Here is a 27509-nt window from a genome sequence, read left to right as displayed (position 1 = left end):
AATGGCGATGCAGTTGTATGTACAACAGTTGACTTTTGCATTGTTCCTAATAAAAAATATAAATATAATAATATTATAATATTCTATAGACTATAGAGTATATATTAGGCAAATAATCTAGTATTGTTTACCATTAGTATTAGATGAATCTTTTAAACTAGTTGAAGAGTTAAATATATCTGGTGAATCAGGAATATCATCCTGGCTACTATTCCTTAAACCATAAAAATCATCTGAAAAACCTGAAAAAAAAAATAAAAAATATTATTTTATACTATGTGACATATAGGTGTATACAGTATTAACTATTATTATTATTAATATATAGTATTAATATAATCATTATTATTTTTAGAACAATACCCTGACTAGAAGAAGTTGTATCAAATAATCTTCTTTTAACTGGCATTTGTGAACTTATCATTTGACAATTGTTTAATGTTTCATAGCCATTAGCAGATTTTGATAAATTACCTATGGAAAAATGTTTATAATTGAAAGTTAAATTTAGTTAGTATTTATACTATCTTAATTCTTATGGCATGATTATAATTAAGTTTTTATTAAAATACTGTCATATTTTTTTAGAACAATACACTGACTGGAAGAAGTTGCATCCAATAATCTTCTTTTAACTGGAATTTGAGAACTCATAATTTGACAATTGTGTAATGATTCATAGTCATTCGCAGATTTTGATAAATTATCTATGGACAAAAGTTTAGTATTAATAGTTAATTTAGTAACCCTAAAATGTTATAGTTTTAAAATTTACCCCCGTTTAACAATTCATTAAAAATAGGTGGATCTTGAACCAATACTTTTTTTCTTCTAATCTTGGTCTGAATTTCATCACTATTTGAAAGATCAGATGTTACCTCAGCTTTTTTAGCTTTTAATTTAGCTTCAAGATAACTGGCTATAGTAAAATACAAAAATCAATTGATACCCACTCTCAACAAAAATATACTATCCATTAAATAGGTAAATAACTTGAAATTACAAATGCCTTTTTTTAACGTTCTCGAAGGAAAATAATCGAAACCATGCTTATTTAGGATTGTTCTAGATTGTATATGTTTTTTTATATTGTTTTTTGGCCAACCACAAACATCTTTTTTTACCCAATGGCTAGGAACAGCTTCAACTGCATTTTCATTAGTAAATTCCACGACAGTCCACATTTTGATCTACTTTTGATCTACTGAAAAATAGAATGTTTGATTATTTTTCTTTTATAATTGTTTTCAAAATGATAATGCTCTTAATTATTTTTGTTTTATAATTATATTATATAGGTATATAAATAAACTTAAGATATTTTAATATCTAAATAATTTAATATACTATTAAGAATTAAGAATGTTAAAATAAAATATTTTAAAATCTGAAAATTGTCACAAAATCCATGAAAGAAAATTAAAATAGATTTGAATATTACAATGTTATTGTAAACTTAATAAGTAACGTAATAATATATTCTCTCAGTATTTGTTTTCTCTCTCTGATGCAATATGTCAATATGCAGGCAATATGCCAATATTGTGTTCAGCAAATTCAGTTTTGTGTGTTGTTGGCTTTGATATTAGAATAAATTATTATTATTATTATCAAACTTAAAGCTATATAAGGATATTATCTATGGCACATCATAGGCTATTATTGATATTTTTATATAAAAGTTTGTTATTAACTTATAAGTATGTAAAATATTAATATGTTAACTCTTTGCGGCATGGTGGTACACGTTATGTCCCACCAAAAAAAAAGCATTTCTTCACGGTGGTACGAAAAATAACCCACCTTTTCTTTGATTTTTATTTTTTTCCCGATCAAATATTTCTTCAATTAATAACTTGACATTTATATTGTTGCACATTCTAAAGACCTTGATATAAAAATAAACGGACTATGGATAATTTGTACGAGTTTATTACGAATTTCTTCTATCCTTATGTTTGTCCACGTTATCAGTTCACTATAATTATTTCTATTTTGTATTACTCAGTAAATTGTTGACCGATTTGTTTACTTTTTTTTTCATTCGACGTAAATATTAGTGAACATTATTATGATATAAAAATAGTATACAAATATTTTACAAGTTTTATAAAAATCAAATTATTTATTTTACGTTAATGAACACCATAGTTCATTTTCCTACCGCTAGTTCTATTATTAGCGAATACGCTAATAATTCGCTTCAATAAAACTATTTCACACTGTTATTTAAATTATAATATATTTTTCTATAATTCATTACCCATCAATTCATTGAAGGGTAAAGTCTTGTTTCGCGAGTTCGACTAGTGTTCTTCAGTTTTCATCAGACGTAATCATGTTCTCGTGTAGTATATGTGATAAGACCTTTACTCGGATCAGTAGTCTACACAGACATACCAAGTCACACGATGTTTCCAACAAGATTTCATGCAGTATATGTTCAGAAATATTCACACGGAGAGATAGTATCATCAGGCATAGCAAGGATAAACATCGTAAGTATTTTTCAACTATTTACAGATTTATTAGATAAAATATATATAATCAAGGCTACGTATATCATGTTTAATTATTTAATACAACATATAAACGTTATACTACCTAAAGGCAATATATAATAATAAAGGTGTTAAATAAAATGTAATTTATTCAATGAATCATTTTTTTTAAGGATCTAATTAATAATAATACTTATTTCAGGTTCAAATATTGTAATTCAACAACAACCAACCATAACCAAGCAAGAAATTCAAGATTTTTTTACACCAGCTGAACACATTTACGATTATAATGGTAAATATATTATTCATAACTTTATATATAACTTACTTAGGTAATTATAGTTAATATATTAGGTACTTATTTTATAAAAAATAGAACACTTCATGTAGAAATATTACTTTATCGATGAATTAAAATAAATATTGATTTATACCTTTCAAAATATATAAAATAAAAAATGCTATTAGTTTTTTTTTCTTCAAAATCGCATAAAACAATACCTGTAAAAATATAAGCATCTTAGTGAAAGTATATAAAAACATACGGAAACATCATAATTTCTTAACAAAAATAGGAAAAAATATTCTAAGTTGTATAAAATCATGGAAAACATAAAATAATTTAGATACATTCCTGATAAATCCTATAATTATCATAGTTAAACCCGTTAAGATCATAATATGTATATATACATTAAAAATGTTCGTAAAATTGTTCAATAATTTTGATAAATTCGTGTAATAATATATTAATTGAAAATATTTCCATACGATTATTGTCGTAACGCTATTAAAAACATATATAAATAATTTTTAATTTTTATATATATTTTTAAGTATAAACAGAAATTTTAATAAATATATTTGACCATATTATACAATATACATATACAGTAAAACTCGCTTAAGACGCTCTTTAAGGGACCAGCTCTCTAAAACGTCTTATGCGGGAAAGCGTCTTATGCGGGAATGAAACAAAATGATGTGGTTGAAATATCGAGTTTATTTTTTTATTATTAAACATAATTTAATGAGAAATACACTTAAAAATTAATTATAATTACGATATACATACATACTTATATTTTTGTGCTACTGAATTTAATTTAAAAAAATATTATTATTACATACATATTTTATTATTGTTTATTAAAAAAATGATCTATTTTTGATTGTTTAAGGTTCTGACAATGTGTTTCAGCAAGAAAGTTTTCAATTTTATTAAGACAACCTAACATTTCTTCGGAATTTTCAACACAGAATAATACTTTCCGAATTTCCGATAAATGTTGCAAACCAGTAGTTATTGTAGGAGTAGATACTGGAAAGTCTTGATCTTCTTCTTCTTGATCGTCGTCTTCTTTCTCATTGTCCACTAAGTTCGTATCAGCGATTATTTCATCTAAAGTCCGAGTGCTACTGGTTACGAGTTCATCATCTACTGTTGCATAATCAGCAAAATTTTGCAGAAGCTGAAAGTCCTCTTCTTTTAAAGGTGAGCTATCAGCCTGTTCAGAGTTGTTCAACATACCAAATGCAGCTTTCCGAAAACAGTTTATTATTACATCTGGTTTAATTTCATCCCAAGCGGCACTAACGTAATGTATGGAGTCCAAAACGTTAACTTTAGTTGAAATTTGGTTGGTACTCTCCATGTCTCTCAAGTACCGCTGAACTAACTTTTTTCGGTACTTTTGTTTTATCACTTTAATGATACCCTGATCTAGGGGTTGTAACTTAGATGTAGTATTTGGTGGAAAGAAAACAAGTTTTATATTGGTAGTAGGGATATCTTTAGGGTGAGCCGGACAATTGTCGACGAATAGAATAATTTTTCTCTTTTGTTTACCGAAAAATGCATCTAGCTGTTGAATCCAGTTTATGAATAGTATTCCTGTCATCCAAGCACGACTTTGAGCAAGGTATTCACATGGAAACGTACGAACATTTTTGAAACAGCGAGGAGACCTACTTTTTCCAATGACGACCAACTTCAATTTATGGGTTCCGGTAGAATTTGTACATACTAAAACCGTGAGACGTTCCTTGCTCAACTTTCCACCATGGCATGTCTCATTTTTAAAAACAAAAGACTTATCTGGCATAAGCTTAAAAAACAATCCGAATTCATCAGCGTTGTATACATCGTCAGGAGCATAGTCACGCAGTAATGAAGGCAACACGTTATTTTTCCATGAAGCTATATCATCATTATTAACAGATTCAGCCTCACCTGATATTTGCCGGTACACAATGCTATGCCTACTCCGAAATCTATCCAGCCAACCAGTCGATCCACTAAATTCGGTTAAGTTGAGACGTGCGGCAATCTCCATCGCCTTTTCCGTGATTATACCTCCATTTATTGGATAATTTAAACTACGAGCTTGTTGAAACCACTCCAATAAAATATTTTCCAACTCTTCATACTTCCCGTGTTTTAATTTTTGTCGTTTGCTGCCACCTAACAAGCTGCTTTGTTCTATTTCATGTCTGTTTTTCAATAAAGTTCTTAAAGTGGAAGGAGGTATCCCCAGTTCATTAGCAATATCTTTTTGTTTTTTTTTCTCAGCCAATCCTTCATCGTACTTTTTCAAAATGTTGAGTTTGTCCGAAATCGTTAGCGCTTTACGTTTTATACCACTAGCCATAACGAAATTACGGTTATACACATGCGAACGAACAGCACTTACTAAATCTCATAAGACGATGAAATACAGTAAAACTGTTATAATAAGTAATGATAAAATAGGTATAGCGATAAAATAAAACGATAAGAACACGTATAATACTAAAAATTCTATTTTTATTTTCACAAAACTACTAAAATTTATCGTAATCTGCTGAAAAAAAGAGCGTTTTACCCGATTAGACAGAGAAAAACTGAGCGTCTTAACAGGTGATTTTTACATTGACTAGTATAGGAAATGTCTAGGGACCGACTAAAAACAGCGTCTTATGCGGGAAAGCGTCTTAAGCGAGAGCGTCTTAAGCGAGTTTTACTGTATAACAATACAATATGAATATCTTATTTTTCTATGAAAAACATAATATTATACATATTTAATATAATACCAATAAAAACATAAATAGGCATACTATTTATCTAAAGATCTTAATAAATTATTACGAACGCTAGCGTATATACATCGTACTGTTACTATTGTTTCATGCTACACAAAAGAACGTTGTATATTATTACTATAACTGAGAGCTCTATATCATATTTGTTTTTGCTTTTACATATATAATATATATATATATATATATATATACCTACATTACATATACATGTGTGTAATACTAGAGCTTGATACCTACCTCATTTTATTGATGCATATTTTTAAAAATCGTATTTTCTATACGATAAACACATCACTAAAATTTTTTTAAATTCTTAATTTTTCTTCAGGTACCTACTTTTACTAAAAAACGTTTATATTTATAACAACAATTTATCTTTTCTATCTCATTAAAATTGTTTATAGCTATTATCAAGCTGTAACATGCATTTCTATAATGTTTAGCAATACAATAGTAAAATTATTTTTTTTTCAGTTCAATCTCGCAATGGTCATAAGCGCTCATATCATACGGAAAATTCGAATGAAGCAGCAAATACTAAAAAGACACGCATGAGAATCGTCAAGACACAAGGGTTCATTAAGACAGGCACATCGTTGTCGAATAAAATCAATTGGTATTACGTGAAAAATACAGATAACTTGACCAACTACAGAACATTTTTAGAATCAACAAAAAAAGACTTAATAGAACTACTCAAGTCACTATCAGCAAAACAACCAATTAAATATAATCTTAAATTAGAAGCAACATATGAACGCCCGAACGTAGAAAATTCAGCAGAGAATAGAGCATTTAAGACCTCAGCTAAGGAAATGTTTATAGATACAGATATTGAAGCTAAAATTAATCAAGATTTTGTCAACCTTTTGCTTGAAGAAGAAATGTATACTTCTAAAGGAAGTGGATTTACACTACAATCAACAGATGGTTTACTGTTAGGAGTATATAGTTATTTCCCTATGGGTGGTTCGTCTTATATTACACTTCCAGAGGACATAAAAAATAAAAAAGCAATTATCAATCCCCAAAACTCAGACCAACAGTGCTTCAAGTGGGCAATCATAGCGAGACACGTTTCGGGTAATGCCAAAAATCAAGTGGCTGAAAATTATACATCGCTCGAGGACAAATATAATTTTTCTGGTTTAACATTCCCAACACCTGTGAGGGAAATAAAAACATTTGAAAAAAATAATCCGAAAATATCAGTCAACGTTTATGGATTAAAAAAAGAAAAGAATAAGAAACATATTGTTTATCCACTTAAGGTTGCGGATGAAGAAAAAAAATATCATTTTGATCTCTTACTAATTACTGATGGTAATAAAAGCCACTACACCTACATTTCTAACCTTTCGAGGCTTGTGAGATCACAAAAAACATTACACGCCGAAAATGTTGTATTTTGCAAACGATGTTTTACCAGTTTTGACAATATACATACAAAATATAAGTTAAAAGGTCAGGCGGGACTTGAACAACACAAGTTGATATGTAGAGCAAATAAGCCAATTCTGCCTAAGATGCCTGAGCCCGGTACATTGTTAGAGTTCGATGGGTGGAGTAACACTGAAAGACATCCGTTCGCGATATATGCCGATTTCGAGGCACTCCTTGTTAAATGCGAAGAAAAAAAGGCAAAAAAACAGCAGCTTTTCAAAAGCACGAGCCAATGAGCTATGGAGTTTTCGTAAAGGCTACAGAAAACGTTACGATTGATTTGCTTGAGAAATATGACATACCAACATCACCTATTATTTATCGTGGAAGCGAGTCACATCAGGATGTAGCCAAGCGTTTCGTTAATGAAGTAACAGAGATCGCGAGAAGAGTTCAAGATTTACTTAAAACAAATAAACCCATCATAATGACAGAAAAAGAGCAAATAGCACATGTATCGAAAAGTACATGCAATCTATGTGAATGTAATTTTTCTATCAAAAACCAAAAGGTGGCAGATCATTGCCATCTATCAGGGACATTTAGGCAAACTTTATGCAATACTTGCAACCTGAAACTCCAAAAACCTAACTTTATACCGTGCTTTCTACACAATTTGTCTAATTACGATGCACATTTCATCGTAACCGAACTCGGAAATGACACTAAATCAATCTCAGTAATTCCAAACAGCGAAGAAAAATACATTTCATTTTCAAAACACGTTACCAACAACTTTTCAATTCGATTCATAGACTCTTGTCGATTCATGGCATCAAAGTTATCAACACTCGCAGAAAATTTATTAACACCAGGGTTCAAGAAGTTCAGAGAAACCGCAAAAGCATTCGCACCCAGAGATATGGATCTCGTCACACGTAAGGGTGTATACCCTTACGAGTTTACCGATAGTTGGGACAAGTTAGAAGAAACGATTTTGCCTCGGAAAGAAGATTTTTATAGCACATTAACGGAAGAACATATAGACGATGAGGAATACGAACACGCAGTCACAGTATGGAACCATTTCAAATGCAAAACCCTAGGAGAATATAGCGATTTGTATCTAAAAATTGACGTGCTGCTGTTGGCTGACGTGTTTGAAAATTTCAGAGACATGTGCATTTCTACATACAATTTAGACCCTGTTTACTACTTTACAGCTCCAGGTTTTAGTTTTGACTGTATGTTGAAATATACCAAAGTCAAACTAGAATTACTCTCTGATTTTGACACCCACTTATTTTTCGAAAATTCAATCCGCGGCGGCCTCACACAAGCAAGTATGAGGTACGCTAAAGCTAATAATGAAAAAACCCAAGATTATGACCCAACAAAGTCAAAATCGTGGATAGTTTACCAAGATTGTAACAATTTGTACGGGTGGGCAATGTCACAGCACATGCCATACGGTGACTTTAAATGGGTGGAGCCTAAGTTAGATGGATTAGATGCTTTGACGCCGACGTCAGATATAGGCAGAGTGTATGAGGTAGACATATCATACCCTAATGAACTCCATGACTTACACAACGATCTTCCATTTTTACCTGAGAACAAAATTCCTCCTGGTTCAAAAGTGAAAAAACTTATGGCGACACTTCATTCAAAAAAAAATTACGTAATCCATTATCGAAACCTGCAGCAAGCCATAGCAAATGGTTTAATTGTAGAAAAAGTACACAGAGTTTTAGAGTTCAAACAATCGGATTGGCTTGCAAAATACATTAAATTAAATACCGAAATGAGGAAGAACGCAAAGAATGAATTCGAAAAGGATTTCTTCAAACTCTTAAACAATGCAGTTTTTGGGAAAACTATGGAATCTTTACGGAAACGTTTTAAGATGGAACTAGTTTCATGTCCACAAAGATTACAAAAACTAATCAACAAGCAAACATTTAAACATTGTACGACATACAGTGAAAATCTTGCTGCTGTCTCATTGGAAAACAAAATTATCATGTTTAACAAGCCAATATATATAGGTAACAATTTATTTTACTTGCATAAAAAAATGTCATATTTTAGTATTTATAATTTTTAATTATTTGTATAGATTTCGCAGTATTAGATATCAGTAAAACCATGATGTACGATTACCATTTTAATGTAATGAAGGCGCATTATGGTGATAATATCAACCTCATGTATACAGATACAGGTAAATTATTATTATTATTCAATTTTTCTATTACAAACATTATATTTATTTTTTTTATTAATTTATTTCTAGATTCACTGATATATCACATTAAGACTGACGATTTTTACAAAGATTTGAAGTGCAATTCAAACTTACTTGACCGGATGGATACTTCAGAGATACTTAAAAGTTGAAAAGTATCTATTAATTCCATTTTCGATTCTAAAATGGTAATATTTACCAGGATCAACGATTCGCATTTTACATAACTCTACTGGTTTTGTTTGTAAAATAGTTCTAGCATCTTTGGGCAAAGTAGAAAAACATTTATGTTTTCTTAAAATTAATAGGAGACTATTTAAAGCAGTATGTGGAATTTTGTTTTGTATTGACCAATCAGCTAACTCAAAACAAAAAGATTTGTCTGCAACAAAATATATATTATCACCATCAGTTGAAGTATTTAAGTTTAACAGATCGTTAAAATGTTCAGTATTTGAATTATAATTTTGAGTCTTATTGATATTATCCGTTAAACTATCATCTGATACAAAATCATTATTATTTGGGCTATTATTCGTTTCAACTATATTATTTTCTGTAATTTGTGATAAATTACTAGGAGATTTATCAATATTATCTACAGAGTCATCAATAAAAAAAGAATTATCTTGTACAGAATTATAATGCGCTTCTAACTCTTCATTAATTCTTCTTTTTTTTTGATCGATAACTTAATGGAAATGATTTTTTCATACTTGAACTAAGTATAAACAAAGAAATTTATAGAGGTTAGGTAGGTATCTGTAATTTATTTATTAATCATTAAATACCTACATAAATAATCTAGTTTCTGAAGGCTATACCTAGGTTAGGTAGAGACTAATTGAAATGCTATTGTATAATATAGGTCGCTTAGAATAACGCATGATCACCTACCTACCTATATTAAACATAATTTTGTTTGTTCGATGTACCTACCGAACATATTGGAAATCTACATTTTGTGATGCTTAATTGTCAAAACATCATGGGTTTTTACAATTTACATTCGTGATTTTCTACAATTGTGAATAGCGATCACTGTAGTTTAGATTTCGAATGCACATCGACGCGACGACACAGCATATTATTATCAAAAATATGTAAGATTTTATAGGTAGGTACCTACTAGGTAGCTGTCGCCTGTCAGTATGCCCCGTGGAATCTGATAAGTATTAGGTATCTCGTGTCTCGTATTATACTTATAACTTAATTTACATTATACTAATACGTAGATTTACTTACCTATTGTGGCCGAAAATATATAAAGTGTAATATCACACTTTAGTACTTGACACAGATCGAAGTTTCCACAACAGTCAACAATTAAGAGTTGAGACAAAGTGACACACCGGGCACAGTACACACACAACTACACAAGTTTAAAAGTACCTAATAACAATTTACAATAACCAATACGATCACGATGCGCACTGAGTGAAATGGCCATAGAGTAAAGAGTTGTACGAATCGTGCACTGGAGCGTCGTGGGCCGGCAGGATATGGGTAATACGTTATTGCGAGCGGGCGGTGTTATAAATATAATGCTGATAACAGTAATAACAATAAACACACAGTTATTTATAGAACGGAGTACGGACTACGGTCTACTGTATACGAATGTCGGAATGCTATATTATATTATACTTATAATTTTGAGTAGGTACACTGTATAGTGTATTAGTGTATTGTACACTAGTAAACCAGTTCACATGCTCACAAGTGCCCAGCTGAGTACTGACCTTTGTATATTGCTGGGCAGCCGAATGACCGGTGTCCGGTGATAAAGGAGTAGTAGGCAATCCACCGAAATGGCACTAATGATTAAATTAATACAATTAAATAATACGCCATAATAACACCATTGCAAATACAAAATTCACTAGTTTAAATAAACTAAAACAATATGAAACCATAATAGGTAAACAAATTACAAATACAGATAAATAAAATATGAACTGTTACAACTGTTACTATCTGCAGGCATGGATTATCACCAAACATACGCGTACCTAACTAGTCGAATAATTCTATAAATCCTAATGTACATACATTTTTGTATTTATCTCCTGTTGAAGAAAATATGTCAAAATTATAGTACCTATTATAGGTATCTGGTATATAATATGTCCTGTAAATAATTTAAGCAGAAAACGTACGTATCCACCACTATAGATTTAAAAATTACAAAAATATATTCTAAACTCAACTCAATGCTTGCGTCACAATAATATGCTGAATGCATGCGTCGTGGCACATTTACGAGGAGGGGCAGAGTAGGGCTGAGTTTAAACCCCCTCATCACTCAGAACAAAAAAGAATATAATAATAATATATTTATGTTATACTAATGAATTAATAATAATATAGTATGATTTGACTTTATGACAATATAATATTATACATTTATTGAAAATAAAACGATACCATATAGTTCTAAAAATAATAATAAATTAGTAATGAATTAATAATAATATAGGATGATTTTGTTGTTACTTTAAAAATAATATTATATGTTTGTTGAAAATAAAACGATACTATATTGTTTTATTAATAATATTAATTTCATAATTTCATAATAATAATATAATATTATTTGTTTGTTACTACTATAATAATATAACACTTGTAACGTAAATAAAACAATAGTATATTATTTTAATTATATTATTTTAGGTGTAATGAATTAATAATATTTTAGTATTATTATCATTACACTTTTGCTACCTGGGTATAACAGAAGGCAACAAAATAACACACCAGAACGTTCTCAAACACGTGCTCAGGAGCAACGTAACGCTTTGAGTATGAAATCAGCGTTTAATTATCAATCCGAGATTGATTATTTAAATATTAAAGCGCTTCAAATTGGACGAATGACTATATTATGTCCTAAGTGCCATGCAAAAAAATGGAAAGATGAAACCCATGGACTTTGCTGCGCTGACGGTAAAGTTGTTTTACACCAATTTGAGGATCTTCCAGACCTAATTAAAAGTTTAATTGATAATTCTCACCCTCTATCAAAACATTTCATTGATAATTCTAGACGGTATAACACTCTGTTTCAAATGACATCGTTTGGAGCAAACGAAATAAGTGAAGGGAACTTCATGCCCTCTTTTAAAATTCAGGGTCAAGTGCATCATTTAATAGGTAGTTTATTACCCGAAATTGGAAATAATGCTAAATTTTTACAAATATATTTTATGTCAGAGTCGGATCAAATATCTATTCGAACAAATATGATTCCAAATTTAAAAAGAGGTCTCATTGAATCATTGCAAACAGTTTTGCGTGAAAATAATCACCTCATACAGAGCTTTAGATCTAATCTGGAGTCGAGGTCGTTTGATGAGTTGCAAAACTTTAAGTTAATTATTCATGCTGACAGAGTTCCTCAAGATGAACACAGAGGTCAATATAATGTACCTACCATCGATGAATTATTAATTAAAAAACATCATATACTCAGAAGTCTTATAAAATTCTTATTTTAATTCTTTTTTTTTCTTCATCAACTTCAATCAAATTCTTTAACAACCATAAATTATTTCTTTTTTATCTGTATTTATTTTTATCATTTATAACGCTAGAAAAATTTCAATCCGTTTTCATTAACCGTTTTTTATATTTACTTGCCGATCTCATTAAATAATAATATTTGAATAAAAAATTCTACATATCATGGTCCGAAGGCAAAATAAACAACCAATCACGGGCGAAGCTGTGACGGGTCGGCTAGTTTCAAATATAATGAATTAATAATAATTTAGTATTATTATCATTACATTTTTGCTATCTGGGTAGCAATTCAAAGTTGACAACAAAATAATTTAGGAGTTCCTGAGCGTATTCTACGTAATCAGTGAACTCATTACTCAATATTATTCTCATAGAAATGCTTAACGTCATAAAATGTTTATAGCAGTCTTCACTTAAATAGTTTTTAAAACATATTTGACCCGTGTAAATTAATAACTGTCGTAGTTCAGTAGCTTTGAATCTGCATAGTTCATTTAAGCCCCTGGGTTTTCGTGCAAACTCACAAGGTATGAATGGTTTTAATGATAACAGTTATGCAGATAATTCTATACAAACCATACTTGGAATTCGTACACTTAAGGGTCCCTTATCGATCCATAAACCAATCAACTTCTTCATAACCCCCAGACACGTCAAATGCATGTAATCCAGTGCAAAATGTGTCACAATATTAATATTTGGTAGATTACACAAATTTGAAATGGAACTGCCAACATGATGCTCATCGTGTTTTCTTGTAATGTAATCATTGTGTGTTCGTTTGATTAAACTCGCAGGTGTTAGTGGAAAAGTCATTGGACTATTCTTTAGACCGAAAGGGAGGACTCTGAACTGAAATAGACCTCTACGTGTTCGGAATGCCGTGTATTTTCGTGCATTTTTGTGTAGCGGCACTTGCCAGTACCCCGACTTAAGGTCAAAAATGCTGAAAATTTTCGCGCCCCGCATTTGCCTAATCATTTTGTTGAGATCTGGCATAGGGTACGCGTCGGATTCCGTAACGTTGTTAAGCCTCCTGTAGTCGACACAGAGACGAAAAGTTCCGTCTTTTTTCTTTGCCATTACTACTGGTGCGGCCCGTTGAGAGGTGCTTGGTTCTACGAGCCCCTGGAGTTCCATATCGCGTACCATATCGTCGATAGCAGTTTGCTTCTGCTGCGGATATGGTTTGAGCGCGATTGGGGACGGGTCTTTTAGCAGATTTTCGTGTTCAATTAATTTGGTACGTCCTACTTTTTCGCTGAATACTACCGCGTATTTATTTAAAATCTTGGTTAGTTTCGTATGTTCGTCCACCAATTTTTTTCCGGCATCTACCCATCTGTACATAGTTAAAAATATAAATATACCAAAGTAGTATTTAGACTAAATTTTAGCTAAGTTAGTCTTGTTTAAATTTAATTTAATGATCCTAGGTATAACTTGGACCAGAGTTGAATAACAATGCCCCAATTTGGACAAATGAGTTAAACGTAATTTACAGAAATGTATGCAGGATTATAATAATTTACATTATGGAGTAGTAAATTTAACACGCATCCGAACATATTTTTTATTATTGATTAGTATGTAAAGCGTTTCATTCAATGAGTATTAGTGTAAGTTTTCGGACCTTTTTAAAACGATAGATATTAGACACAAAAAGAATTAATAAAAATTAATACTTACGTTGAAAATTTGATGCTGCGACACTTGCAAAATGATTTTAAATATTTCTAAGATAACAACAGAATACTTGTATTAATTGATAAGAGACCGTTATGGAGGTAAATCTAAAAGATAATATTTTTGCCCCAAGTTAAGCACGCGCCCCAAGTTGGCCCGGTTGACGGTAACTCTTATATTCTTAGTCCATCCATGGTTTATTATTATGTACCTATGCCTATTTTTTTATTATTGAAATTAATTTATTATAATTGATTTTATTTAAAACAAATCGATAATATCTTGCTTCTCCTACCAATGAAAATATGTTTTATACTCATACTTAAATTTTTGTCATATTTAAAATACTTCACATTAGAAATTAATATCATAATATTAAACTAGTTATACAAATTAGATAAAATGCATATTATCTCATAGAATAATACATCTTATAAGATACAAAAAAAAATACCAACCATTATTATTCTGATGACTTGATTGAAGAGTTGTAGAATTTGTTACACAAGTGGAGTTTGGTTCGTTCACATTCATGTTAATAACTGTAATAATATTATCAGCAATAAATAGATAACTAACAAATTCAGTTATGATAATAAATTAAATCAAGTACCATTATTTTTATGAACAGACAAAGCAAACTTTCCAGGAGTATTTTCAATGTTTACAATATCTACTGCCTTATTTACTGTAACATATTCTTCACATGAAAATCATTCATTATTAATTATTAATTATTACAGAAGCACAATAAAGTAAGATATTTCATTTTAATTTAAATTTAAATTATAACAAACCTTCCTGAGAAGAAATATCATCAAGTCTGGTAATTCGTAGATACCATCATGATCATCATCATCTGTGTTGTCGTAACTATTTTTTGACGAATTCGGTACTTTTCTTTTTTTTTGTTCTGGGGAATAATCATTATCTGCACTTTCACTCACAACAACTATAAATGTAATTATCAATCAACTATACAGTAGAAATAAAATTGTAGCATTTCAAAACAATAAACAATTTAAAATAAAATAATTAATTTTCATCAATACATTATCATTTTATATATATATATTAAGTTTAAATTAAATAAGTTAGTTATCACCATCGTTTGATTCAGTTGCTTTAGATTCATCTGAATAAATTATAGCAGATCCTTTTTTTTTTGATTTTTAACCAATATCCAAGCTATGTTTCACATGCAAATTGGATGGTTTATCAGACATTTTTGAAGAACCTAAATAATACACTTGATAAATATTATTTATTTAAGCATAAGTTATTATAAAATATATGCCTATTATATTATATAATATAAGTAATAAACTATATATATATAATGTACTTTGAGATAATTGCACATTTGAGTTGATGTTTTTGTTATTTTGTATTTTGGTTCTATCATCGAAATCAGATAAATCAGATGTAAACTGAGCTCTTTCTGATTTTTCTCTTGCCTCTAATAAAGAACCTATAATTATAATAAATTAATGATTATATTTTTAAAGTACCTAAATATGTTTCAAGTTAATTCAATTAAAACTTGGACAAAATAATATTTGATATGGTAGAACAAGGGGTAGAACTATACAAATCATTTAAAATTAATTGATAGTTGAATTTAAATATTTTGAATTATTATTCTGAAACCATAAACAAACCTTTAACATTTGTATCTTATATACACAGGGTGATTCACTCAAATGGTAACACAAAATATATCAGTTCGATGACCTCGGATTGATATAGGGTTTTTTGGGAGAAAAAAATACCACTCAAAATCAAATGAAATCAAGAAATCTTACAGTTGTGTATACATATGTATTAATGTATTCCCTATCACCTCCCAAAAACCACAATTCAATCCCATAATGTCACTGAACAAGAACAGAAATACTTTGTGTTACCATTTGAATGAAAACACTTGTAGTATACACTGCAGTATACATGTAACATAAATATTAATATATAATATACCTTTGTTATAATATATAATGTTACACGTATAAATAATATTTATTAATTAGTGTATTTATAATTGTGATAACGTGATATGATTAAGTATATGATAACATAACCTAACCTAATATATATTGTAAGTGTATTGTATGTGTTGAGCAAGCGACTAACCATGTGCGCTCTCAACTCTAATGTTATAAAAAGTTAAATAAAGTAAAGTGTTTATAAAATAATACTGTCTTAATATTCCTCATAAGATATAACAATGGCGACGAGGCAAAAACAATAAATGTGAACGCGATCAAAAAGGATAAAGGTGGGTATCGACTATGCGCGGCAAACCCTCGAACATTGGCTCGCGCGGCAGCCGCGACAAATGGATACCGCGTTGCCGTGCGAGCCAACTCAAAAGTTGCCGCGCTCGAACACGCTGCGTGACGAGCCAAATTGCGTCGGTATTTAGGCACGCGGCAAAGGAATTTCAGTTAATTGCTCGCGAGCAGTTGGGACGGTTTTGTCGTTAAAATTCGTACGCGGATTATAGTTCATCATGGATAGTGAAAAGTGTCTAGTTTTAATTCGATTGTATGGCGCTAAAGATTTTTTGTGGAACAGTAAATCTCCACTTTACCACAATAAGACTGTAAGGGAAGATGCGTGGAATGAAATAAGTTCACTAATGAACTTACCTGTTGCTGAACTAAAGAAAAAAATGACCACCCTTCAAGCATCTTACAGAAGAGAAAAATCCAGAGTAGCAAAAAGCCTCATTACTGGTTCTGGTAAGTAGGTATTGCATAATATACTTTCATTTATTTTAGAAAACAATAAACTTTAAACATTTTTACTAGCGTACATTCAGAACCGTAGGTGGGGCCCTAAATTGGTGAGACTGGTCCAGGCTAGGACCGCAAAACCCAGATTAAAATATGCCATATTATGTTATAATATATAATAATTAATGTCATTATTAATAATATAAAAATAGTTATAGTAGCTACTATAGGTACTCTATACAATATAGGTACTAATGTATACATATATCCCAATTTACAAGTGTTTACAAAATACCAAGTGATAATATGATATGTGTAAGTATTCTGTATTAGTCGGCGATTTTAAAAAATCTAGTATCCTTTAAAAATAACAATCGGCAAATATAACTATTCAACTATTTAAGTGATATAATCCTATATAGTTTACTCGTAATAAATACATTATTTTCGGGAGTCAGATAAAGATAAGTTACCCATATGGCCATATTACTGTGTTTATGTAAATTGTTTTCACCGATATTAATATCTAAAAATAGAAATGGTAAATAAAATACTACGATAATAAAATGAATGTACCCATGCCCAAATACAATTTAATTTAAATAGTTAATACCAAATGAATAAGTCATTTATTTTAAGAAATGTTTGTAACAGTCAGTATATTAATAGTATTTTTAATTCGAACACAATTAATTAAACAACTTATTATAACTTTTTACACTTATGAATTATGAATTATATTTTAGGTACACATCAAGTTTACGTATCAAAGTGGTTTGCTTTTGACGAATTTAATTTTATGAAAGATAAAGACATACCTAATGAAACATCCGACACAATGTCGGAGCTGGAAAATGTAAGTTAAAATTTTAATATCTGTTTAAATATAATAATGTAATAAAAATAATAATTTAATAACATGATATAATGTAATATCTGTTTTAATATCTGTTTTGCCACGGTATTTCACCATTGGTTAGGTGGTGATTGAAGGAATAGGCAGTAGTGATGTAGGGGCAGATTCATTTCTCCAAGTTCCAGGTCTAAGTTCCCCATTTGTCTCACTGTCTAGAGATCCAGGTGGTGTATACAGTGATCGTGTATTTGGTTTTTTCCTCAAATAATTATGCAAATGAATAGTGGCTAGGACAATTTTAGTAGCTGTTTTTGGTTCTAGTAACATAGGCTTCCGTAGTACTCTAAATACTGAGCTGAGAATTCCGAAAGCGTTTTCAACGACTCTACGCGCTCGAGACAGCCTATAATTAAAGATTCTTTCCTGAGAACCTCTGGCCGGTTCTCCGTGGAATGGTTTCATTGTGTATTCATTGAGTGCAAAAGCTTTGTCAGCCAGAATGACATAAGGTACTTTGAAACTATAGGGGACCTGAAGTATTGATGGTGGGGGGACTTTCATAGATTTTTCTTCGAGTTTCTTGTACAACTTAGTATTCTTGAAAACACCCCCATCAGAAATTCTACCCTGACAACCAACATCTACGTACCTAAAGCAATAGTCTGCGTTGACTAAAGCCATGAGTACTATACTAAAAAAATGTTTATAGTTATAAAAATCGGTACCACTGTTAAAAGGGGCTTGTAACATTACATGCTTGCCATCTAACGCACCTATTGCATGAGGAAAATTCCATTTTGTTTCAAAATCGTGTGCTAACTCTAACCATTCTGCTTCTGAGTCGGGTGCCTGAAACAATTTAATAAGCATAATATTATTAATTTTTAGATTCTGAACGGAGATATGGATGTATTGGTTTTACAATTATTTCATTTTTTTTTTGTCTGTCACCACCTTTTAAGATTTTGACTGAATATTTATATTGGCATTTTCTTTACACTATAATATTTTCAAATAAATTATTTCGAGGTGTTTACGGACATTTTTAGTTTCCAATTTTATTAGTTTTTTTTTATAAATATCTATAAAATGTTATTTGTTGGGTAAAAAAGCTTGACAATTTAATACAAGGCTTCTTATATATTGTTTCAAATGTGGATAAAAAATATTTAAAGTCCGTAGTCACAAATTTTTTTATAAGCATTTAAAGTTCAAATTTTGACTGCATTTATCAAATTTAAAATTTAAAATTATTTTGTAGTTAAAAAATATAAAAACACTCTTATAGCTAAGAATTGAAAATTTAAAATGAGGTTCCACAATTTGTATAAAATATGTAATAATATAAATTATCCTAGGCTGACAATCGTCTTCGTTCAGAATCATTTTTCGTACACAAGTATATATATCATTGCATTCAAATTTAACACATATAGTGAACTACCCACTGAGGTCTATTCGACATCTACTATACAGTAGAGTGAGTTCCTAGTTTTTTCTTAACGTTATTCGTTGTTTTATAGATATCAACAACTCAAAATAGTGTTACAACACTTGAAAACAATGATAATATAGAACCTATACAATTATCAGCCATGGACAGTACAGATAAACATATAGAAGAACCGACAGATATTTACAAAGCTCCGAATACTCCTACAGTCAAAAAAACAAAAAGAAAACAAAATACTGATGAAGAGTCACATATGCTGAAAAAAGCATTTCAAATTCTAAATGAAACGTCATCGGCAACTGACTCATATTTTACTTACGGCCAACACATTGCAAACGAGCTCCGTAAATATGATCAACGAACTTTAATTTACGTGAAAAATGCAATCAACAATGTGATTTTTGAAGCTGATTTGGGATACTACACCTATGGACATACACAAGACAACACTGCTCAAAATTTGACATCGTCTCCTCAGCCTCCAGTTCCGTCTCCTAAAACTTCTGCAGTTCCATATTATAAGTCTCCAGTCCCGTCTCCTCAAACTTCGACAGTTTCATATCCTCAGACTCCAGTTCCATCTCCTCAGTCTCTTCCAGTCAATTCTCCGCAGCTGTCAGTTCCTTCTCAGTCTCCAGTTCCTTCTCAGTCTCCAGTTCCGTCTCCTCAAACTTCTGCAGTTCCATATTATAAGTCTCCAGTCCCGTCTACTCAAACTTCGACAGTTTCATATCCTCAGCCTCCAGTTGAATTTTTTCTACAATCATCTTCTGAAAATCCGGTTGACCATTCTTTTACATGGTCTATCACTGATGAAGAAAATATGTTTTCCTAAGACGAAAGTTATAAAAAGATTTAATTTTTTTTTAAATGTTATAAAAAGGATTTAATTTTTTTAAGTTTTATAAAAAATATTTAAGATTACGTTTTTTTTTACGTTTTATTTGATTAATACATAGGTATTATATTATATTTTATAATATACAATTTTTATACGATTAAATATTTCAAAATTTTTTTAAGTTCAAGTGATTGCTATAGGTATACAATAAAATTTTAATTAAAACTGTGAATGATTTACTTACCTTTACCCAATCTTTCAGAGCTACACATAGTGCGTCACAAACTTCTGGAACTATTCGTGAAATTGATTGTTTTGATACTCGAAAAAGATATTGCAGGCTTGTATACGAGTCTCCAGTTGCTAAAAATCTTAGAGTTATAGCCAATCTTTCCGTTACTGAAATTGCCTCTCGGAATTGAGTGTCAATTTTCTTCACCTGTGCCTCAATTAATGATTTCAGGTGCTCAAACTCTATAGTTGTCATTCTTGTAAAATTTTTTATTGTATCTTCAATGGCTTCATGTCTCATGTCTTCCATAAGTTTCACCCCATACTGCATTCGATTTAAATACAATTTCTTCATCTACTCAGTCGTTCAAAGATACCCAAAACCCCTACTTCCGCCACCCCACCTCACACTCCTATTCCGACTGCACCTACGCTTCTGCCATCAACGTCTACCGCGACCAGTGATATCAACAATCAAGTAATTACTACCAACACCACAACACATAACACAAACCGTAATTATGCGTCCGCGGCATCTAATGAAAACTATCCCAGTAGAGAACAAGCACTTGTGTTTAATTCTATAGACGGAATACCTCAAAGAGACTACATTGTCGCCATAGGTAAAATAATCTCGCCAAAGAACATTGTATTTGTTTCCCGCATATCCAACAACCGTTTTTGCATTTTTCTCTCAAGCAAGCAAATACTTGACTCACTCTTAGAAGCCACTCAAACAATTACAATTAACGAACAGATAATACATATACGCAGACTCATAAATCCAGCCAAGAGGATTGTCATTTCTAACGTCTGCCCTTCTATCCCCAACCACGTCATACTCGATGCGCTCAAAAATATCAATGTTATCCCTGTATCCGAAATTGCATACCTCAAAGCAGGTATCAACATTGAGGGATATGAACACATATTAAGCTTCCGCCGCCAAATGTTTATTAAACACGAAGAATCTCCAAACCTCCCCGGATCTCTACCACTACTACATAATCAAACTGAATATAGAATATTCTTTACCGACGATAGAATCACCTGCTTTTTATGCAAATCCACTGGCCACACTTCTAACAATTGCAAGAAAATTAATGTCAATCCCCAAACCGCTACTCCACCCATACAACCTGAACCTGTGGAAGAACCGACTATGGAAGAACCTAGCTTATATCCTCATACCAGCATAAGTACTCCAGAAATGAATATACCCTCCCCATCCTCAAAAAAAAATCCTAATACACCACACACGCCTCTCCAAACAATGGAAGGAATCTCAGAAGACCATCAAACCAATGATACATCCCAGTCCCCCTCCCACAACCAGGCCGAAAAAACTGAGATAAATTTCAATGCACCTTGCGAACCACATAAAAGACACTTGTCCGAAAATTCATCTACATCATTACCTACTCCTCCCCCTAAGGCAAACTTAAACGCCGACAGAAGCAGGAATATCTCCAAAAAAGCTAAAGTAGATAGATCCCGTTCCAATTCCTCATCTAAGATAGCCGACAAAGTATCCGATGGGCTCAAACCAGCAGAGGACATCTTCTCCAATGAATCCCCCATTTCGCTACACCAATTCAAATACGTTCTGGAGAACTATACCAACAAAAATCTTAACATCCACAATATCTGTAAAGACATCAACTCGGATATTACATCGCTTATGCTCTTGATCGATTCAATACGACCTAAAGTCACTGAACGTACCACCAAAGCTCAACTCACCAGACTGGCCAACTTTTTATTCCAGGCACTTCCACCACTCCAAGACAATCAACATCCTCTACAACCCTAATCAGCTCACACTTAGTACTATCACCACTCCGCGCCTAGTTAACTGGTCACAACTTATCAATACAAGAGCAAAATCTTATCTTTAAAAACAATTAACATGTCAGCTAACATTATACAATGGAACATAAACGGGTTCTACAGCAAATTAGAAGAACTCCAACTAATAATCAAAGACCACAACCCCACAATCATATGTCTACAAGAAACCAATTTTAATACTAAAAGCAACCCCGCACTTCTTCACTTCAACATTTTCAAAAAAAACAGAAATGTATGCAATAGATCAAGCGGAGGAGTCGCTATTCTGGTCAACCACAATTTCCCCACCCAAGAAATTACACTCCACACTGACTTAGAAGCCATAGCACTCTCAATCACACTTCCCCACATAACCTTAACTCTGTGTAACATTTATATACCCAACCAAAAAGATTTTACACTCTACGACATAGAGCATATCATCCAACAACTACCCAACACGTTTGTAATTGTGGGCGACTTCAATAGCCACAGCGAAACTTGGGGTTCGTACAAAACCGACTACAGAGGTAGAATAATCGAAGAGCTACTCTCAAACGACAGTCTTATTATATTAAACAATGGACAACCCACCAGAATAAATCCTTCTAATGGACATTCGTCAGCTATAGATCTATCCATCACCAACGCGTCCCTGTCCCACAAACTAGAATGGAACACTCTCCCTGATATATATAGCAGCGATCATATCCCTATAGAAATATCGATCACCCTTCCGTTGGACAACTCCCGCCTTAATTACCCCCCTATGTGGAGAATAAAAAACGCAAACTGGAATCTATTCTCATCTACATTGATGGTAAATACCCCCTCTTTACCTCCTCCTTCTAGAACGAGCATCACCTCTGATGTAGCAAACTTTACCGCCCTTATTCAAGATACAGCTAAAATGTCCATAGGCGAATCTTTAAATAAGACTACACATAGACCCAGAGTACCATGGTGGAACGATGACATCAAAAAATCCATCCAAGTCAAAAACAAAGCACTAAAAACATTTCAAACCTCCAAGACCCAAGAAGATTTTATCACCCTCAAAAGATGCAAAGCACGTACCAGATTCCTCGTAAAAAACAGCAAGGCTTCAAGTTGGAAAAACTTCGTGTCCAGCATACATAACCAAACGGACTCTTCCATTGTTTGGAAAAAAATTAAATCCATAAAAGGGACCAACAGATCTAACGTCATAAATCTACTCTCTGACTCAAAACTCTCCACATCACCTTATGACGTAGCCAATTCTCTGGGACGTATATTCCATGAAAACTCTTGCAATGCTAACTATGACCAAGATTTTTTAAACTACTCGCAATGCTATGTAGACCCAGTCAACACAGTAGATCCTCTCGACTCACAGCAATCCCTACTCAACTCTCCACTTAAGATCGAGGAACTTGAAGACGCCCTTCACAATTGTAAAAGTAAATCTCCTGGCCCCGATGGGATCCCCTACTCCTTCATCAAAAACTTCCCAAAAAACACCCTAAACCACCTCTTAGCCATCTACAACTCAATTTGGGATAGCAACGTCTTCCCTGAATCATGGAAACACGGTTATGTTATCCCCATACTCAAGCCTAACAAAAATAAATTCTTAGCAGAAAGCTACCGCCCCATTTGCCTACTTAACACCTTATGTAAATTACTTGAAAAAATAGTCAACCGTCGACTCATATGGTTTATTGAAAACCTCAACTTTTTCACTCCCGAACAAAATGGATTCCGATGTAATAGAAGCACAATGAACAACCTTCTAACCATTAAAAATGAACTTCATTCTTCCTTAAACAACAAACAAAACTTGGGAATGATCAGCTTTGATATAGTCAAAGCATACGACACGGCGTGGAGACCCAGAATATTAAACAAACTCAACAAAATTATAGCCAAAGGATGCATGTTAGATTTCATCTCGAATTTCCTCAACCACCGCACCTTTCAAGTAAAAACCTCCAACACGCTTTCGGACACCTTCCTCCAAGAAAGTGGGGTCCCACAGGGGTCCTCTATCTCTGTAACTCTTTTCCTGATCGCTATCAATGATATATCTGAAGGAATTTCACGCCCAAACATTCCTCTACTATTCGCAGATGACTTCACTATTCTCTGCCGCAGTACTAACGTTAATTCTATTCAATCGATACTTCAAGACTCCACGAACAAACTAACGTCCTGGTCAAAAACTTCCGGCTTCCGATTTTCTCCGGAAAAAACCAACCTTATAGTTTTCAGCCACAAGAGGAATAAGAAGAAAATACACATTAACATCGGAGACCAAGTCGTAGAAAACCAACCCAATGCTAGAATACTGGGCATCATTTTTGATCATAAAGCTTCATGGATCCCTCATATTTTCAACCTAAAGAACACTACTACACCAAGACTCAACATCATAAAAACTCTAGGTCATACCTCGTGGGGAGCCAAATCTCAAACCCTTCTTAAGATACACAAAGCATTCATACTATCGAAACTGGATTACGGCGCTCCAATCTTCTCATCTGCGAAACACACTAAACTTAAAATACTGGAGACTATCCACAACTCCGGAATCCGACTTTCCATCGGTGCCTTCCGTTCAAGCCCCATAAAAAGCATCTTAAACATCGCTGGAATCCCCTCCTTAGAAGTACGGTGGAGAGAACAAACCCATAAATTAGCAGCAAGAATTTCAAGATCCCCCCAAAATCATATTCATCACCCTAAACATACATTCAATCACTCATTCATAAAATACGACCTCGAAAATATAATCCCATATGAAAATCCCCTATGTCCCCCATGGCAGTTCAGCATGAACATCAACATTGACCTACATCAATTCCCCAAAAACTCAACCTGTCCTCACTTTTTCAAGAATGCATTCAGAGACTTCTGCTCACACACCTACCCACAAACTCACATATATACAGATGCCTCCATCATCGAAGGCCGAGTCGGGATGGCTATCATATGCGATGAAACTACAATACAATGGAAACTTTCAGACAAATGTTCGATATATACAGCAGAAACCCTGGCGATCCTCAAAGCTATCGAGTTCATCATCTCTGAAATAAATGACAACAATATTACAATATTTAGTGACTCCCTCTCCGCTCTTACTAGCCTCCAAAATCTGTATTCCCCGTCTGATATCGTCAGAAAAATCCAAAACACCCACTACATAGCAAAACAACAGGACAAAAACATCACATATTCTTGGATCCCTGGCCACTGCAATATAGACGGCAACGAACTAGCAGATACAGCCGCCAAACTCGCTCACTCATCCCCATATTCTCTCTCCTTACCCTTTTTCTCCCTCGACGACATAAAGAGGGTCATCGAAAAGGATACATTAATTCACTGTCAAAAGGATTGGAATGAAATGTCAACCAAACTAAGCGAAATCAAGAGAACCATCCTACCGTATCCTCCTCCAGATAACATCGCAAGAAAACATGAGACCTCTATAAACCGCCTCAGAATTGGCCACACCCACCTTACACACTCTCACTTAATGAAGAAGGAAGACCCCCCAGTTTGCACATGCTGCGGAACACTCCTCACTGTGAAACACATCTTAACCGATTGCAAAGTTTACGACAATGAAAGAAGGCTATACCAAATATCCAACCACCTCGCCGAAGCACTCAATCCAGACCCCAACAATATACACAAGATCATACAATTTCTCAAGCAAACTAATCTTATAAACAAACTGTAAATTGTAAATAATACCAATCACTTAACCTCTCTCCTAATTATTACTATCTTGTCTTGCTTTAAATACTAAATTAATTTGTACACCTTTTAAATATTAATGTAATATGTAAATATACTTAAGGACAATAATGTACTGTCACATCCAATGGCCATAGACGCCGCGGATAGTTGTTTAATAAAAAAAAAAAAAAAAAAAAATTTCTTCATCCACCAACGTGGTTTTCGTTTAGGCTTTTTTTTAATAATTTGATGTATCACGATGAAAGCAGCAGCAGCACGGGCACGTGAAACGTCCATGGTTGATATTGGACCACAACTGAACGGGATCGCTCGGGCGAACAGCTGGATCACCTGCCGCGCGAGGCTGCCGCGCTCTAATAAAAGTTGACACCTAAATATGGCTCTCGCGGCAAATGTCTGGTTTGCCGCGGTCGAACATGGCGCGCGCGGCAGCCGCGAGTAGTCGATACCCACCTTAAGAACGCCCAAGGAGGGAATGAAGGTTCAAATGTACAGAAAGTCCAAACGTATGGTACTATGGGGACTTTGGCTGAGTTCAGAATCGATGGCGACTGGAATGTGTACCAGGAACGTATGGAGCAATTTTTTTTGGCAAACGGAATTCCTGAAGAACGTAAGGTACCTTTACTAATAACATGCATGGGCGAACAAGCATATAAGATGCTTAAGGATCTATGTGATCCGATTAAGCCAGCTGATAGGACATATGAGCAATTATGCACAGTACTGACTAGGCAGTTTGCTAAAAAAGTATTAGTTTATAGAAAAAGAGAGGAATTTTACAATATAAGACAGAATTCTAATGAGTCTGTAACAGAGTGGTATGCAAAAATGAAGAATTTTGCAGCACAATGTAGTTTTGGAACAAATTTGATTCCGGTACTGAAAGATAAGTTCACTACGGTGATGAAGGACGGTCCGATAAAAGATCGTTTGTATGAAGAAGAAACGACCAAGGAATTAAATGATCTTGTTGAAATTGCAATGAAGAAAGAAGCTGCAATCAAAACAACGAACATTGAAGTACATTCGATTGGGAAAAGCAAGGAAGGAGTTAAGAAGAAAAAAAATTATGGTCCACCGAAAAAACAATCAACAGCGATGGGAGGTGAGAAGACTTCGAAGAAAAACTATGATAAGGCTTGTTATGTATGTGGTCTTACAAATCACAAATTTGCAGAATGTAAGTATAAACAATATAAATGTAAAAATTGTAATACAGTAGGGCATTTGGCAAAAGTGTGTAAAACAGTTAAAAATCATTTTATTGAAGTGGAGGAAAATGAAGTAATGGAAATGTTTCAAGTTGAGGTTAAAAGTGAAAATAACTGCGGGCTAAGTCCTGTAATGATAATGGTAAAAGTTTAAAATGCATTAATTGAA

At 32.7% G+C, this 27509-nt stretch overlaps 5 protein-coding genes across 5 annotated transcripts; 2 read left to right on the top strand and 3 right to left on the bottom strand.

The window, feature by feature from the left end:
• Nucleotides 1-215: 215 nt before the first annotated feature.
• LOC132934083 (uncharacterized) lies at nt 216-1184 on the bottom strand. The gene is made up of 5 exons (XM_061000365.1): nt 1004-1184; nt 776-919; nt 597-707; nt 359-474; nt 216-242 (listed from the first exon to the last, which is right to left on the bottom strand). The coding sequence occupies exons 1-5, from the start codon at nt 1182-1184 to the stop codon at nt 216-218; spliced, it is 579 nt and encodes a 192-aa protein (XP_060856348.1).
• A 2093-nt stretch (nt 1185-3277) lies between these two features.
• LOC132933409 (tigger transposable element-derived protein 4-like) lies at nt 3278-5155 on the bottom strand. The gene is made up of 2 exons (XM_060999701.1): nt 3694-5155; nt 3278-3291 (listed from the first exon to the last, which is right to left on the bottom strand). Exons 1-2 carry the CDS (start codon nt 5153-5155, stop codon nt 3278-3280), a joined length of 1476 nt encoding a protein of 491 aa, XP_060855684.1.
• A 2108-nt stretch (nt 5156-7263) lies between these two features.
• Nucleotides 7264-9371, top strand: LOC132933408 (uncharacterized). The gene is made up of 3 exons (XM_060999700.1): nt 7264-8941; nt 9091-9195; nt 9268-9371. Exons 1-3 carry the CDS (start codon nt 7264-7266, stop codon nt 9369-9371), a joined length of 1887 nt encoding a protein of 628 aa, XP_060855683.1.
• Nucleotides 9372-16939: 7568 nt separating this feature from the next.
• On the top strand, nt 16940-18030 carry LOC132934117 (uncharacterized). Its single transcript, XM_061000392.1, has 2 exons — nt 16940-17171; nt 17912-18030. The coding sequence occupies exons 1-2, from the start codon at nt 16940-16942 to the stop codon at nt 18028-18030; spliced, it is 351 nt and encodes a 116-aa protein (XP_060856375.1).
• A 111-nt stretch (nt 18031-18141) lies between these two features.
• Nucleotides 18142-18702, bottom strand: LOC132933407 (uncharacterized). The gene has a single exon (XM_060999699.1). It carries the CDS (start codon nt 18700-18702, stop codon nt 18142-18144), a length of 561 nt encoding a protein of 186 aa, XP_060855682.1.
• Nucleotides 18703-27509: the final 8807 nt, after the last annotated feature.

The sequence above is a fragment of the Metopolophium dirhodum genome, chromosome 1 (assembly GCF_019925205.1).
Source record: "Metopolophium dirhodum isolate CAU chromosome 1, ASM1992520v1, whole genome shotgun sequence".
In the NCBI taxonomy this organism is placed as follows: domain Eukaryota; kingdom Metazoa; phylum Arthropoda; class Insecta; order Hemiptera; family Aphididae; genus Metopolophium; species Metopolophium dirhodum.
Note: the sequence above shows the minus strand (reverse complement) of the source record. Positions and strands in the feature narration are given on the sequence as shown.